Raw genomic sequence first — 18,557 nt, 5'->3', positions numbered from 1 at the left:
GATGGTATACCCTTTTCATAGATTAAATCACAGCATAAATATCTGAATTAGGAAGAAAGTGCCAAAAAACTCTGATGGTGTCCATTTCTAGAGATTTCTCCTCTATGTGATAATCCCAAGATGTTAATTGAAACCTCTAGTGACTTCCTAATATTAATGGGATTCAGAACTGTTCATTTTGATTTCAAGCTTCCAGAAAATTAAATTTCTTTGTGATTACTGATTTCTGAGAAATAATAGGGATTATTACCTCCTTGGAGTACTGAGTTGCATAATGACATCTCCAAGGTCACACAACCAGGATGTATATTATGAGACAGAGTGCTAAGTCTGTGTCAGGAAGATACGAGTTCAAATTTGACCTCAGGTACTTGACTAGCTATGTAACCCCAGGCAAGTTACTTAATTTCTATTTGATTATGTTTACTAAATTACAAAACAGGGATAATGATAGCACCTTCCTCACAGGGTTGCTGGGGCAGCTAGGTTACTCAGTAGATAGAGAACCATGCCTGGAGTTATGAAGACCTGAGTTCAAATGCAGCTTCAAGCACTTACTAGCTTTGTGACTCTGGGTAAGTCACTGAACCTGTTTTCCTTAATCTAGTGGAAAAGGAAAAGGTAAACCACTCTAGTATCCTTGTCAAAAAACCCTAAATGAGGTCCCAAGGAGTCAGATGTGACTGAAAAATGATTGAACAACAATACAGGGTTGTTATGAAAGTCAAACAGGATATTTGTAAAGAGTTTAGAAAGTGCCTGGAAACAGTAGGTTCTTAATAAATGCTGGTCTTCTTTTCCTTCCCTTTAAACTTGACTGCCATGGTTATCCAGCATGGATCATCTGCTAAAACCCAGAGAAGTTTCTTCACTCTCTGTGGAACACACTTTTCTCCTCATCCTTTGAGACTGTTTATGCTGATCACTTCTACTAGAAAATCTTCCCTATCATCTCCCTTTCACCTATTTAAATTTTATTTTTCATTTAGGGCCTAACTCAATATTTATCTCTTCTATGAAATCTTTAAATATTCTAGTCTATACTGATCTCATCCCTTTTCTGAAAACTTCTAGTAATTATTCTCTGTTCTGTGTAATTAAAAACATTTTAATTATTTTTTATCATAAACTATTATGATGAAATATTATATTTCACTTCTTCTTAATCTTATCTCCCAACTGGATCCTAAACTCCTTAAGGGGATAAACCATTTTCTTAAGTTTTTTCATCCTTCACAGTACTCATCACAATGATGAACACATAGTTGTTTGATAAATACCTGTTGAATGGATGAATACATAAGTAAATGGTCTCCATTTTCATGAAATTCTTTTAACTAAGCCAACTATTAATCCCCACATGCATCTTTCAAATACAAACATATGGAGAGCTAAGTAAGTATAAATGGGGATTTCTCAGGATTCAAAAACAACCCCAAAACAAAATAAACAAAAAATAAGCAATAGCTAAGAAAAGTAGATTACATGTAATCGGGAACTAAGAATTTAGTATGAGATAAAAAGCAAAGTAATATAGAAACAAATCAATGATGAAAACATTATTTTTGTACATGTTGAAGGAGGAAATTAGAGAATTAAGGAATATACGAGGATAAATAATAGGGATTATCACCTCCTTGGGGTACTGAGTTGCACAATGACATCTCCAGGGTCACACAACCAGGATGTATTTTGGAGGTAGAACCTGAATCTTTTCTTTCTGAGCTAATCAGTTCACTATTTACTAGATCTGACTGCCATTCATTACTAGTTTTTCCTATATGATATAAAGTTAGAGAGGAAAGAATGTTGGACCTGGAGTCAGGAAGACTCATCTTCTTGAGTTTAAATCTCACCTCAAACACTTACTAGCTATGTGAACTAGGGCAAATCACTTCATCATGTTTGCCTCAAATGTCCTCATCTTTAAAATGAGTTGAAGAAGGAAATGACATACCACTTCAATATCCTTGCAAGAAAACCCCAAATGGGATCATGGAGAATCAGGCATGACTGAAATGGCTGAACAACAAAACTAAAATAATAGATGACAGAGTATAAATCCAAAAAATATCCTGCCAGGTCAGAAAATTGGGATGAAATTAATAACATGATCTAGTAGAGATAAATAAAAAGTTTTAGACTTGGGTTACTGACTTCACAAAATTAAGATAGGGGAAGCACAGGGAGACAAGAGTTCATTTGAAAAAAAATTAGGTTGGCACAAATTTAGGTAGGGTTTGTAGTTGGCAATTCATTTTCAGGTGTGTCTGACTCTCTATGACCTCATTTTGTGTTTTCTTGGCAGATATACTGGAGTGGTTTGTCATTTCCTTCTCCAATTAATTTTACAGATAAGGAAACTGAGACAAAAGTGTGAAGTAATTTATCTAGGGTTACACAACTGGTAAGAAGCTGAAATCAGATTTGAACACAGGAAGCTGTCAGTCCTGGGACTCTATTCATTGCATCACCCTGTTACCCCCCAGCTCCTCTGGGATATGGCAACCTAAATAGTCAATGTAATCTTAGGCAGTCTTAAAAGGAATAGATTTCATAGGAATAGAGAAGTAATATTCTATTATTCTTCTTTAGTCAAATGAAATCTGGTTTGCTGTGTTCTCATTGATGTTTGAACATATTCTTACATCTTCATCTGCTTTATATCTCTGTTCCAGAAAATTAACATGAGATAATTTATCAAAGACTGTGCTAGGTAAACTATTTCTAGCATACTCTGGAGAGTGTCCAGAGGATCAATGATAGCAAAGAACCTTAGATTCTTGTTATCAGATAATTAATTAAAGAATTTGGGGATGTTTAATCTGGAGAAGGGAAGGTTAGGTGGTAGATGAGGAAGAGGGATGCAAGGTTGTTGTGGGAGAAGAATTGGCCTTGTTTAGTGTGATTCCAGAGAGCAGAATCAGGAACAAAAGTAGAAATTGCAGATTCCACTTTAGGCTTGATTTTTAGGGAGAAAAAAAAATCTAACATTTTGAACCATCCATATATGAAAGGGACTACCAGAGTTTCCCTTTCCCTTTTAACTAGCTCTTCCTTCCTTCCTTCCTTCCTTCCTTCCTTCCTTCCTTCCTTCCTTCCTTCCTTCCTTCCTTCCTTCCTTCCTTCCTTCCTTCCTTTTCTTCCTTCCCTCCTTTATTTCCACCTTTCTTTCTTTCTACAATTCTTCCTTTCTCTCTCTCTCTCTCCCCACCCCCATTTCAGTTAGCTCTGCAATGGTATTTTTTAAAATTTTATTCTGTACTTAAATAAGCCAAGCATTTCTATAACAGAGTCGAAGAGGGACAAAAAGATAAGTGTGTAGGTAGGTTGTACTTTATAATTGCTAAGTTCCCTTCTAATTTAAAAATTCTGTGATTTGGTTGTACCTTTTATAAATACACACGCACACACACACGTATATATATATATATATATATATATATATATATATATATATATATATATATATATGTATCACTAAAAGAATCTACAAATTGCAAAGGAACTCAATAAATGAGACCAAAAGCCTTCAATGTCCTGCTGGTAGACAAATTATACAATTGTTTTGCTTGTCTCTTTTTGTCCAAATGGACATCAGAATGTTTATGGGTCAAATGTGATATTGAAGATATTCTAAACTGTAGCCCAAATTATTGCTCTTATTATTTTGCCATTTATTGCTAAAATAAATAAAAATATTTCAAGTAGTGGGTATTCATAGTTAAAAAGATTCTGGGCTAGTTTTTTAAAAAATTATTTCTTTTTTAAAAAGGTCAGAATAAATTCAAAGGCTATGCAATTGTTAAATTATTTCCACAATAATTTCATAGAATAAAATTAACATGCATTTATATTAGCAGATGTTTGCTAAAAAAAAGTGCCATTATTCTGAGACTCAGAGTTAATTTTAGGATCTTGCTTAAAGAGTATCCAATCTGAATTTCTCAATAACCATGAAATGGGATTTAAATTTTAAAATAACATGAAGCTGATTCTGAATATTGCTAATTCAATTCCATTGCACGTTTCTTCTCATTACAAATAGCCTCCATTATGTGCACATCAATTGTGCGCACATTTCAAACTTGAAAAAAATGGAATTATAGGCTGACTGAAAAATAAGAACCCATGCTAAGCAAGGACTTCAGGGTTAGATGTTATCACCATGGCAATGGCTAGTCATTATTATATGGAAGAAAAGGAAATTGCTGGCTTATTAGCATTCCAGTCTTTAACAGACTAGGTAGTCACCTACCTTGTAGATCCAAGGCTACAACTGCTGTGTCATCTTCTAATCCTTCAATCACCTCACATTTGTATCTCCCATAGTCCTCCAGGGTGATATCCGTGATTACAAGGGAGGCATCATTGTCGCTGCCTCTATTCAAAAATACTCTCCCCTGGTAGCTGCCATAGGTTTTCTTGTGATATCCCATGGAAACAAAAACATCTATTTCCTTGAGGTAATCTGAAGTGAGCTTGGTCCACTTGACACGGATTTTGTGGGTTCCAGAGCCAATTGTTGAGGGATCACGGTAAAATTTACATGGCAGTGTGACATTGCCACCCCGGTGTGAGAAGACTTTTGCCTGCTCTGCTTCCACAAGTAGACGGGGGCCATTCTCTGCTGTTATTAAATGGAAAAACAAAAGTACCTCATTAATTCATTGTTTAACTTTTATTAAATAAAATTTTGCAAGACAAATACTAAACAAAAGACAAGTTTGAATGATCATACTCTAAATTGTAGGCTATAGTTACTCATTCAATTCATTTCAACCATTGCACACTGTCCATTGAAGAAGATAAAATGTTTAGATAATACATGGTGCTTTCCTTCATGCAGTTTACTAGTTTATTAGTCTACAGTATCTTTGGTTCATATGTGCAAAGCTCAAAGGAATCCTTGATGTCCAACCTCCTCAATTTAAAGATAAGGAAACTGAATCCTAGAGAAGTGAAGTGATTGCTTAAGGTCATAAAGTCAATCAAGAGCAGAGTCAAAATTAGATTTTAGATCCTTCAACTAAATGTCCAGGGTTCTGCACCAGGGTTCTTGCTTCTCAATTTTTGTACATTGTCCTCACCCTGGTCCACTTGTTTTTCTGAGTCACCCTTCCCTACTATTTGACTTGGTTTATTTCCTCTCTCATCAGTAAAGGCTTGGGAGCCATGTTTTAGACTTAAGAAAATTAATGGGGGTTAGGGGGGCAGCTAAGTGGTACAATGACTTCAGCACTGGCCCTGGAGTCAGGAGTACCTGAGTTCAAATATGGCCTAAGACAGTTAATAATTACCTAGCTGTGTGTCCTTGGGCAAGTCACTTAACCTCATTGCTTTAAATAAAATAAAATAAACACTTAAGAAAATCAACAGGCACCAAAACACGAGCCCTTTCTTTGTTCTTCCCTTGCCCCCTTTAAGAGGGAGATGAAGTGGAATGAGGAGGGGATTATACCCTTATTTATGAGTATTCTATACTTGTGTTACATGCATAAGATAAGACTATATGCATCTTGAGGACAAGGACTGTGCATTTTTTCAACTTTTTCTTTCTTGCAACTAGCACACAGGTTTACCTTATACTTCCATAGCATAAATAAAGCACAAAGAAGTATATATATATATATATATATATATATATGTATATATATATATATATATATTTCATGAGACTCCTTTTCTCATGGAAAAATTGGATATATAAATAGCTAATGTTTACTTAATAAGTTTAAGGAATCTCAGACATTAAGGATAAAATAACACAAGATTCTAAAATTATAGAACTTGCAAATTATATAGTCAATTCATTTTGCCAATTGTTTTCTTAAATTTTCAATATTAAAAATGGAAGAGATATCACAAAGAAGTTGGATCAGCAGTTTAGGTAACTTCAGTTCAGGGCTAAGTAACTGTTAAAAGTAACCAAGAAATATTCAAGAAATGTAAGCTGATCATTTTTCATCTAAACAGAATCTCTAGTATAATTTTGTGAGATATCTAGCAAAAGTGTTAAATGTCAAGACTTGTTTTCATAATGCTGTGCTGACCTAACAATTCAAAGTCTTAACCATCACATCACAGTCACTATCAGGTATAAACTTTCATAGCTTTGTGAGACATATACCACTGGAGATAAATTTTTTAGCAACATACATCTCTTTGCACAGAAATGCAAAGTATCCATCTCAGTGATCTATTTTAGAGGAATGGTTTGGACCAAATATTTAAAAATTTTGAGGATAAATTATAGGCAAAACTAAACTCAAGTCTGGGTTTCTGAGTTTATTGATCTACTCTTTTATTCCCTCTAATCTTTAATCTTCAGGGTGTTGCTATTTTCTAGTCATCTAATCTCTGTCATCTTCTAGGTTTCAGTTCCCCTTGTTTTCATACATGTATCCTTTGTTCAAGGTCTTATCTGCCTTCAAAAGAGACTTACAACTCTCCAGGTTGCAACGTGGGCATTTCTGCAATTTTTCTGGAGAGGCAGTGGCTGCTGTTTTCAGATCTTGGCCTGGCCTGGGATTTCCCCCTGGTGAGCTGCACTAGAGAATGTGCTTTATGCTTTGACCTTGAGAAGGCCCCTTGAGGATGCAAAAGGTATGCAGATGAGAAATTTGTATAGGAAATTCTGTACTCATTCTTCTTTTGTTTGAGCAAAGCTTTCCAAAGTCCATAAGGCTCACTTTCAGCCAGGGCTGCCATGTCCTTGCTGTCTAAAGTCATTAGAGCTCTTGAGGAATGCTTAGCAGTGACTCGTTTAAGAAACTAGAAACACTAGAAAGTAGCAGTCATTGTTTTTTTCACAGAGTTCTTGAAGTAAGGATATTTAATTCTATACCTGTAACTTATCTAAAAAAAATGAAAGGCATTTCTATATACTAGGTGTAATATTATTCCAATACCAGGCAGAGCAAACATGAAAAAAACAAATTCCAATGCTCCATCTCATATATTAACAGTCATTTTTTTTTCTTAGAGCCCAATGCACATTCAGATAAAGGGATCAGATTCTAAGATATGGAAAGGATCTTTGAGGTCATTTAGTCCAACCCTTTGCTCTTGCAAATAAGGAAACTGAGTCCCAGTCAAGCTAAGTGGTCTTTGATCAAGGTTACATGAGTAGCAAGTGGTAAAGCCAGAGTTTGAACCTAGGTTTGTTGACTCCAGATTCAACAGTCTTTCATTCAGTACATGACTAGAATCATATAATCCTAAAGCTAGATAATCTTCATAGTTTACTTGGATTCCCATAGTTTACTTGGATTCCACCTTCTCTTTGAACTTCTCTTTTTTTTTCATTCTTTATATTTCTCCTTCACCTACCTCTTTATTGTACTTCTGCTAAAAGCAATTATATTTTCTTTGCCCTGACAACACTTTCACATGAGGCAAAATCAAATATGAGTAGTGGCTATGTAGAAGATAATCTGAATATTGTTACAGTTATATGGGATTAATTTCTCACCACTGTAGAAATTAAAAAGAAGGTGGGCCCCAGCAAAGTGATGTTATGATAATAGTGCTTTGGGAAAGGTAGTCCTCTTCTCCACTTTCTATTGTTGAGACAACCAAACTTCCTGTGTCTCCTGGTAGGATTACATATGGCTGTCCTGAGGGCAGCTGCATAATGCTGTGGTCTAGGTTGGTGGTATACCAAAAGGGAAAAAGTGGGAATACCAGCTGGTGTGGAGAAGAAATAATTCAAGGTGTCCTATTGCTAAGATGTCAGTTCTCTGGGACAAAATCCTATTCAATACAAACTGGTTACCAGTTCAGAAACCTTTCTATTCTCAGAAAGAGCTAGGAAATATTTCCTACTTGTGCAAGGGACTGAATATAAGCATGAGACCAAGTGATAGAAGGGCTAATTTTATAATTTTCTTTTTTTTAATCATCCAATTTAGAATCAAATTCAGGGCTCACTTATATGAATATAACTTCTTAAGGGCCCGGTAGCTTCTATCTATTCACATGCTTTGTTTATTAGTAAATATATTCACTTTGCATTATTTTAACTTAGAAGTCATCCTGACTTTATTACCTTGCAATAAATCTCCAGTTATTTGACTGAACACTAGAGAGGATTCCTTATTCATTTAAATATTGTATTAAGTACTTACTATGTAAAGTGACGGTAGCTACAAAGGCAAAGTTGCTACAGTCATAGAGGAGATAAAACACATGTGCCAATAATGATGGTAACAAGTAGGTCCTGGGAAGGGTCAAGGAGGTGCAAACAGGTTGTCCAGAGAACTCTTAGTCATGGGTGATCTATGTTTGAATCTTGTCTTTAGTACTTAACTTACTCATTATATGGTCATTGGTTAGCGATTTCTATTTTTGAGCTCCTATTTTCTGATCAGGTTGAAAAGGTCATATTAGGACTGCAGCAATACGATATGGAATGTAAACTATTTTTGTAAACCTTGGGACATAGTAGGAGTCATGAAGTAATTAGTTGAGTTGGGGCCTTGGTGAATGGATGGTGTTTATACAAGGAGAGACGGATAGATGGGCAGGATATACTGACTTTTCTGCATAAAAATATCCACAAGACTGCATATGCACTCTTGAAAAAGTAATTAGAATCTCTTCAAAGGAGATGTTTTCTCAGTAAATATTCCCTAAGTAGTAGCTTGTCTGCAAAAAATCTTAGCAGCTATTTGATTTTCTTTCTGAGGTTCAGGGGTCAATTGCACAAGCCCACTCATTTCCTAATCTTCATGGACTTTTTCTTGGTTAGTTTACTTTGAGCAGGAACTTTGTACCCATCCTGCCTTCCTGTCTGATTCCTCTCCTCCTCCCATCCCTACCCATTCCAAAATGAGCTCCCTGTGGGAATAGTATGCACACATTAAGTTAATAAAAGAACAGACAGAAGACTGGAAAAGTCAGTGTAGGAGTTAAGAGTAATAAAAGCATATCCTAGTCTAACTAAACGGTATTGATGTTTTATTTATAAAGAATGATAAATAAATAACTTTAAGTAAAAAGCACATTATTGCAAGGGACTGAGACATTTAAAGTTTTCTGTGGCAAAATCAAAGAGAATACATTAGCATTGACAGTATTCTAGAAGTGATCAAATCTCCTTTTGGAGGTCCTCTCTCTTTAAATACCTTCTCTTCTGAGAAATGAAAAAACACATAGAACAGGGTAGATTTCTGCTCCTACAATTGTAATGAGAAAGTAAATGTTCTCATGAATTTTTGTAGTATTAGGCTTGAAGGCAACACATTCAATCAAATTATCTAAATAGTTAAAGATCTAGGGTTTTGGTATTAATGATGGGTAATTCCATAGGGTACCCCAAGTCTCCCAGTCATTTATAATGAATGATGTACATACATCTTCATAGAGTTTCAAAACAGATTAATCACAATGTGAAGAGTGGGCATCCTGGAAAAGTTAGCTGAGTCCTATTACCTGCCTGTGACAGTATTTGAAATTCTCAGAAGAATTCATTCCTTTTGTGATAAGTCACAATGTATATTCAGGAGTTGCTGTATTTGTTGAAATAAAAATGCACCAAAGAAGAATACCATCTCAACCTACTATCAGTCATAAAGATAACCAGATGAATTTGATTTAAATGTTCAAATAAAAATGATTGGATAAATAGGATGGTTATAAAACTGTTGAAGTGTGAAAAAGCAAAATCAACCTTTATGCTGCAGAAGAGAATAATTAAATTTCCCTGTAAAAATTACAAAATGTAAAAATAACTGTGAATACAAAGGTATGCTTTCCCCATTTCCCTTCCAGTGCCAAATAATGCATACAGACACTTGATAATACCTTATCATAATTGTGACCAGAAAGGCCACTGAAATTACAAATTGCCTGGAAAACTACACAGCACATTAAAAATGTCTGGAGGGGAAATAAGGGAAGACACTGTAATAATTTCTGAGGACAAAGGCTGTTATTACTATTTGAGACTTGATGGCTGAGACTTGAAAGATGTGATATCCTATAGAGACCATGCTTTTCTCCAGGGGGAGCAAGCTGGGCATGGTGAGAACACTGATGTAAACCCACTGAACCACTCTGCTTCTCATTATCATTTTAAAAACGGCTGTGAAATATGGAGAACAAAAAGGAATTAGCTTTAGTAAATAGAGAAAGCAATATAGGTTGGAATAATTAAAAGCAGAATAATTTTTCCTATGGGATAGATGATTTAGATGTAAGACCTTTAAATAAAAGGGAAGGAACACTGAAGCAAATGAAAAAAAGTCTTGAGCTACCATAAGCTAATAATGCTGTTTTAATAAAAGGAACAAAGAAAAAAGGTGTCAGAAGAAGCATGCAGCTAAAAAAGGATCTAGAGACTTCACCATCACCTCAGCTGGGAAGTATCAAGAAGGTAAGATTTTAGTTGAATTGTAGTGTCCCTGGTCTTTGTGCAAAGTCCCTTTGTATCTTTAACTAATGTGCTCCAAGCTTCTGCCATATCAATAGATAGTTATCAAGTCAATAGTATTGATTATGTAGCTTCATTTATATTGACATTAGTACCTTTACTAGTCTTTGAGTTTTTGCAGTAATATCTTTGAAGCAGATTTACCTCTTTTAAAGGAACTCCAAGTGGGTAAGCTAGGCTGGGCTAGGAGTCTTCTTGAGCTCAAATGTGACCTTGGACACTTACCAACTGTGTGCCTCTAGACAAGTCACTTAACTTTATTTGGCTTAGTTTCCTCATCTATAAAATGAGCTGGAGAAGACTATGGTAAACTACTTCAGTATTTTTGCCAAGAAAATTTCAAATGGAACCACAAAGACAAAAATATGACTGAAAAATAATTAAATAACAATAAATATAAACAATTTTCAAACACCATTTTATCTTTTTGATGGAATTTTATGTATCCTGCTTTATACTACAACAATACATGGGTCTATAAGTTGTCCCATAAATCTGTTTGCTATCTATGTGTTTCCAATTGTCATTGACTGGCGTGATGCTTTCTTGTACTTTGGTGATCAATAAATATTTAATGACTTGAGTAGAGGATAAGAAGTTTCTAAGTAATTATAAAGTGCTGTCTCTACACTTTTATGCTAATTTCTTTTATCATACAAGAACCCACCTACTATACCAGAACATTTGGCAACTGGAAATTATTCCTATGAGTTATGTATGTACTCATTTCTAAATCTAAGGGGAGGTAATGGTTCATTTTGTGAGTCATTGTAGAATATACTTAATGATTAGATCTACTGTGCTATTAATGAGCATATTAGTTCCAAATCAACTTATAAAAAAGCTTAAAGTTTTTAAAGCTTACACTACTGATGATACAATTATCTCTCTGTTAGCCATTTGTGCAAAAATAAATGCCACATATGAAGGCTTTCCTCTGATCTGGAATGAAAGCCCCTACTTTTGGAGGTTTTTTACCATTTATGCTTCTGTTTCTTTGCCTCTCTGACTGAGATACTGTGTTTTAGAAGAGGCAACTTGGTTCTTATGGCCTTTGTACCATGGCTGTTTCCCATAGGTCACTCAAGTGAAGTTGTATTAAACTGACCTTCAGGGTAGCATGTCTCTTGCTTGTCTGTCTTCACTATTATCTTTAATTTTCCATCACGTAGGTTCTTGGACAAACTGCTGCATTCATCTTCCACGTGGATTGAACTAGTTACTTCTGAGCTGGTAGGCTAGCATTGTAGCTACTATTTAAACTTAAGTATGGCTGTAGGTAAGGCTTGATCAAGAAATACATGGGATGTTTCAGCATATTTGAGGTTCATAATTTGTAAGTGTTGGATTTAATTACTTATTTGGACCTTCAGCTTGATGTCCCAGACATCCAAAACTCAACTCTTTCCTTTCTTTAATTAACCCTCATATAAATTTCCCATTTCTCTCAAAGGCACTATGCTTCCTCCTGGCTTATAATGTTGTTATACACTCAACACAGTGCATAGTACTAGTCAGCCAACATCCAAGTTCAAATCTAACTTTAGATATTTACTAGCTTTATGACTCTGGGGAAATTACTTAAATTTCTCTCTCTCATCTATATTAATATCCTCACCTATAAAAATGAACATCTCTCAGGATTGTTATGAGAATAAAATAAGGAATTTTTGTAAAGCTCCTTGCAAATCCCAAAGCACTACAGAATTGCTAGTTTTTTTGTAAGGGAAGTTAGGTGGCACAGTGGATAGAGTACCAGGTTTGAAATCAGACTCATCTTCTTAAGTTCAAATCTGGTCTTAGACACTTCCTAGCTGTGTGACACTAGATAGGTCACTTTACCCATTTTTCATAACTTCCTTATCTGTTAAATGGGCTAGAGAAGGAAATGGTAAATCATTCCAGTATCTTTGTAAAAAAACCTCAAAAAGGGCCATGAAGAATTGGACACAACTGAAAAAACTCATCAACAATTCTTGTTGTTATCCTCAATTTCTACTCTCTTTCATGTAACATACTCAAGTAGTTGCCAAGTCTTGCCATATTCCAAATTTCACATCTATCCTTTATCACTCCTTTAAATGGTCAGTAATTCAATAAATCTAGATCAATCAATTGATCAACATTTATCAAGAAAATTTAATGTCATTTCTATTCTGAATACTTGGGTTTTATTCATTTTTTCTATCATGGAAAAAATCTGGTGAAAATGTTATTCTTATGTTGTTTTAAAAAATCTTTGGGGTTTCACTGGGAGAAATGAACACATGACTACAGTTTTCTTTAGGGTGGGAAGCTATCAGTTTTGATAATTGGTTTTGTTAGAAATTTATCATTTTGTGACTGTTTCTTCTTCTTTCTTCTTGTGTGTATTCTTTTACAGCAAGAACCAGCTCTTTGATGATTTGAGCTTGGTCTTTTTTGGACGATCTTGGCCTATAGGAAACACTTTTCAGACAGCCAGAAACAAAGGCTATCCTGGTTCCTTGTTACATTCTAAAAAAAAATACCTAGGAAATTAGATTACATTAAATGATGTGCTGTATGTTTCCTTAAAATGGGGATAGGAAAAGATTTCTTTGGCCATGTCACTTTGGAATGCTCTTAAAACCTTTGAGAACAATGACTAGTCAAACCAATCAATATTTTCAGAGACTAGAGCTTTTATAAAAACATCTAATCAATCTGCCACGTTTAAAAGAAAATAGAGTCGGGATATTGCAAGTGGTCTGATAATTGTCAAAAAGGTAGGAAAAGGATCACCTCAAAGTCAAATGATTTATAGAGCCATATATTTTACTAATGTAGGGAAAGTTAAATCCTTGGTTATCAATACTTTTTTCTATAGTATTTGTATAGTGATATAATTTTATGTCAAAGGATGGAGGATCCTAAACATTAACCTGAGCTGTGCTAAGCTCTAGTTAATGACATATGACTTAAATTTTGAAAAGTCTCTATTTGGCTTAGTGGATAGAGCATGGGCCCTGCAGTCAGGAGAACCTGAGTTCAAATCTGTCCTCAGACACTTAATAGTTACCTAGCTGTGTGACCTTGGGCAAGTCACTTAACCCCATTGCCTAACAAAACAAAAAAAATTTGAAAATTTTTTTTAGTGGAATTATTAGTGAACCTGAACTGACAGAGTCCATATTCTTTTTGTAGGCAAAGAGATAAATGAGACATTTAGTTGTTATCAGGAAGTAAATAGGTAACTCAATGGATAGATCATTCTGTTCTTGGAGTCAGAAGGACCTGAGTTCAAATCTATTCTGAGACATATAACAGCTATGTGATCTTCGGCTTATCCCTGTTTTACTCAGTTTTCTCTTTTATAAAATGAGCCAGAGAAGGGAGTAGTGAACTACTCCAGTATTTCTTCCAAGAAAATCACAAATAAAGTCACAGAGAGTTGGACATGATGGGATGGATATAACAAGAGCAAATTAGGAAGTAGACAGTCAGGATTATTTCTGCAGTTCTCTACAGGAAGAGATCCCAACATCTTTGCTGCAGCTTTTTCTCTAAGTCTGTTGAAGTCAAAGATGTGGCTCCATGAAGCCAGATTATTAGAGCAGGAAAGGATTCCTAGAAATCCTTGAGTCCCAAAACCTCATTTTACTGATGAGGAAACTGCCTGAGGAAAGAAAATGACTTGTTTAAGGTCATAGAATGAATGGTTGGCAAAAAAATAACTCTCTAGAGTGCTCCATTGACCAAAATGCAAAACTCATCTGATAGGTGAAATTCATAGGTGAATTATAAAGAGGTTTGCTCACTTAATAAGAAAACTTCCTGTATAAGACTAATTTACCAAATAACAATTTAAACTTAATAATGAAGGCCTTTAGAATTAGTTTTCAGGTATTAAGGAACCTGACCTATAAATATTTACAACTAGATAAAGTGTCTCTTATTGTTTTAAACTGAAACTCTACTCTCTGCTCAATTAGTCAAGGACAAAATAAATAAAAGAAAAAGCCAGGTAAAAGGATTAAACATGAGAAAGTGAGTTAAGAAGAATTCCAGGAAATTTAATTTTAGAATATGCAATGGTTTTATGAATTATGTACACTCAACAAATATTAGCAAATAATTTTATGAACTCTTTGAAAATAATTTAGTTGTTTTTGTGTGGAAACTTTTAACTTAGGGCATCAATATTTAATCAGAATGATTTCACTAAGAGAACATCATAAATAACGAATTCATTTGCTCAATGAAAAAATTAGGTGACCATACAAAATTTTCTGAAGGATATGATAGTTTACTTAGGCATCACAGGAATTTGCAAAATCTTGACTGAATAATTTGCTCCACAATTTTCTAAAAAGTTCTGTTATACAGAAAGTTAAAAAAAAAACACAGTTCTATAGGGGAATATCATTAATTTACAAAAGAAATGCTACAAATGCTTTAAGTCAGAGATCTTTTTCTTTTTTCTTTTTTCAAGAGTCCCTTTGGCAGTCCATTAAACCTTCACAAAAAATAATGTTTTTAAATGCATAAATAAAATATCTTTATACATTGTTGTATTGTTATATTGACATATAGTTATCAAAACATTTTTTTTAGTTTTTGCAAGGCAATGGGGTTAAGTGGCTTGCCCAAGGCCACACAGCTAGGTAACTATTAAGTGTCTGAGGCTGGATTTGAACTCAGGTACTCCTGACTCCAGGGCCAGTGCTCTATCCACTGCACCATCTAGCCGCCTCAAAAGATTTTTAAAAAGACAAATTTGTGGACTGGAGGTTAAGAACTCCACAGTCTCAAGAAAATATTTACTGTCTTCTATTGATAATATGATTGTGACATTTATATAACTTTGGCAGTGAGAAGTTTTTCTGCTTGCTGTGTTATCTTCTGGTAGGTGATTGTGAAAAATGATTATCAATTTTTTAAGGGCAGAAATTTTTAAATTGGGGTCCAATTACCCTGTTAAACATGTCAGAGATTTTTTTGGGGGTGAGGGGTTGAGTCTGTGAATGTGGATAGGAAAAGATCAACTTTTCATATTACACTTCAATTTAATTGGTTTCCTTTGTAATTTTTTTATATTTTATTTTAGCACTTATTTAAAAGTATTATTCTGAGAAGGGGTCCACAGGCCTTATCAGACTTCCAGAAGGGTCTATTACACACAACAAAGATTAATAACCCTCCTTTTAGGGTGTCTGGAGCCTGTCATTTGTTCAATCTAGAGCCAAATGTTTCTACTGCTTTCCAGGAAATAGTCCAGCCAAAGAAGCCAGGCCAGTTCTGGTAGGAAACAGAGCCATTCTGTAGTGGGAATCTTCTCACTTCAAGGAGTTTCTGCTTTGGCTTCTATTTGGAATTTACATGAAATAATTGGAAAAAAGGTACTGTTTTTATTTTCCCATCCTTCCCATCTAATCTGATCCAACAGTTTCTCAGTAGTTAAATGCTTCTTCATTTGATCTGATTTGCTGTTGTGGACATAAATGCTAGCATGTCTAAAACTGAACACACATCTACCCAGCAGTTACTAGTTTACAATGTCCTCTTTGAGAAGGTAACTAGTGCATCTTCTCTAACTTACATTGTACAGTATCCAGGACCATGCCCATTCAGTGAAAAAAGCATTTGGATGATGAATTTATTTTATCAAGGGATATCCCAGGGATAAACAAACATGATCCATATTTTGTTGAGTGAAATCTAAAGGTGACGACTTATAGCCAACCATCTGGCCATCAGTTTGAAGGTAACTGTTTTGGGAATTTGTGAATTCAAGTGAACAGTAATAGAAAGAATCTTTGAATAATTTTAAACATTTAGGCTAACCCCAAAAGATCAGTTCAGGGGACACTTTAATAACCTTTTACGACTTATCAGTGAGATGTTTGGTTCTCTTTCTAATGTTGCCTTTGAAAAGAAGTGAAATTAAAGAGAATCTTGCTTATGTTTCCTAGTTATTGTAGTTTTTTTTACTGTACTGATTTGAAATTTTAATCCTATAGCTTCATTTTCAAATGCTGACGGACAACATTCACTTTCAATATGACCCTAGGCAAGTCACTAAATCCCTGAGGGCTCCGTTCATTCTCTAAGATGATAAAATGTAGACCAGGAGCAAATCCACATTGGTGAAGGAAGTTCTTACTGTAAACTCTATACACTATACTATTAATATCCAAAAAAGAAAACTTCTTGTCCACTTTGCTGAATACAGTCTATGAAGATGAGCTAAAAGTCAAATTCTGTTGTTGTAATTGTCATGCCTTTACATTGCAAATTTTAAATTAAAAAAAAATAAGATACTGACCCAGCAGATTCTATTCTTCTTGGCATTTTGCAAAACCATAGAGAAATGCTGTGTGTGAGATGAAATTGCTGGGATATTGAGCCATTAAGCCGGCAGTCAGAACTCCAGCTGAGTCAACTTACTTCTTGCAGAATTGCAACAAAAGGGACATTCTCTGTTCCCTAATGGATTTAGTGGGTCTTTGAAGAAGGAGGTGGGGAAGACCAGGCTGCTATGGAACAAATTGACTTCCACATACAGCAAAGAGGGAAAAAGGATGCCTATTCATTGTGGATCTGTTAGTGCCAGACCAAATTATTAGGTTAAGATTTTCATACCTGTTGACTTTACTGCAAGAACAATATTGATCTGGACTTTTCAGACTAATCTGGATTATTCTGCTCCTGTTTAGGGAGAGTTTCCCAGAATTTGTGGGCAGGTTCCAAATAGTGTTCTTGAAAACAAAAGGTTTGAAATTCAATAAGAAGTCTGGAGGATTGGGGCAGCTAGGTGGCGCAGTGGATACAGCACCAGCTCTGGAGTCAGGAGTATCTAAGTTCAAATCTGGGCTCAGACACTTAATAATTGCCTAGCTGTGCAACCTTGGGCAAGTCACTTAACCCCATTTCCTTAAAAAAAATTTTTAAAGAAGTCTGGAGGATCAAGTAGAGGAAGGGATGTGATGTGAGACTAGAATGGATAGGACCTGAACCACTTGCTTTGAAAGTTAATGAGGGGGGCGGCTAGGTGGCATAGTGGATAGAGCACTGGCCTTGGAGTCAGGAGTACCTGAGTTCAAATCCGGTCTCAGACACTTAATAATTACCTAGCCGTGTGGCCTTGGGCAAGCCACTTAACCCCATTGCCTTGCAAAAACTAAAAAAAAAAAGAAAAAAAAAAGGAAAAAAAAAGAAAGTTAATGAGGAAGAAACAGGGAAGCAAATAAGGTTTATGTTATAAATAAGAAAATACTACATTTGTTCTTGGTCTCAGAACCAGAAAGGATTTAAGGTCAAGTCCTAACTCTGATCTCTATTGGATGTGACCCCGGGCATGTTACTTAATCTTTCAGTGCTCTAGGAAACATTCTCGACCCATAAATTATAGAGAAAGTGCCAGCCTTCATTGGGTGAGGAAGTTTTCTCAGTGAGAAGACACCTATTCCAATGGAATCACAGATCACTCTCTATACATACATACATACAAATGCAAAATATTATGGAAAGGACAAGATAACTCTAGCACTCCTCTATATTTATCTATTTATCTATCAATTCATAGATAGAACATGCTATTATAGATGTATATGTAGGATATACTCATGTTCAAGTCTACAGACATAGTCTGAACATACACACATATGTTGTTGTTCAGTCATGCAGCTATTTCTGAGTCTTTGTGACCGCATGACCACAGCATGTCAGGTTTTTCTATCTTACACTACCTCTCAAAATCTGTACAAATTCATGTTTGTTGTTTCCATGACATTATCTATCCAACTCATCCCCTGCCATCCCCTTTTTCTTTTGCCTTTAATCATTCCCAACATTGGGGTCTTTTCCAAAGAGTTCTATCTTCTAATTATGTGGTCAAAGTATCTAAGCTTTAGCTTGAGAATCTGACTTTCTAGTGAATATTCTGAATTAATTTCTTTAAGTATTTACTGATTTGACATCCTTGCTGTCTAAGGAACTCTCAAAAATATTCTCCAACCCCACAATTTGAAAGTATCAATTCTGCAGTGCTCAACTTTTCTTATAGTCTAACTCTCATAGCCATACATTGCTACTGAAAAAACTATATACATATACATGCACACAACACAACATACACATATATGTATCTACACATGTATAC

The 18,557-nt window shown here is 35.1% G+C and overlaps 1 protein-coding gene across 4 annotated transcripts in view; it reads right to left on the bottom strand.

Annotated features, from left to right (window-relative positions):
- HAPLN1 (hyaluronan and proteoglycan link protein 1) overlaps positions 1 to 18,557 on the bottom strand; it is a 95,455-nt gene that overhangs the window by 14,617 nt on the left and 62,281 nt on the right. For all 4 annotated transcript variants that reach the window (XM_074202380.1, XM_074202377.1, XM_074202376.1 and 1 more), the window contains exon 3: positions 4,259 to 4,630. In XM_074202380.1, coding sequence (XP_074058481.1) covers positions 4,259 to 4,630 — 372 coding nt within the window. The remainder of the gene's footprint in view (positions 1 to 4,258; positions 4,631 to 18,557) is intronic.

Source organism: Macrotis lagotis, chromosome X (assembly GCF_037893015.1).
Source record: "Macrotis lagotis isolate mMagLag1 chromosome X, bilby.v1.9.chrom.fasta, whole genome shotgun sequence".
Taxonomy (NCBI): domain Eukaryota; kingdom Metazoa; phylum Chordata; class Mammalia; order Peramelemorphia; family Peramelidae; genus Macrotis; species Macrotis lagotis.
Note: the sequence above shows the minus strand (reverse complement) of the source record. Positions and strands in the feature narration are given on the sequence as shown.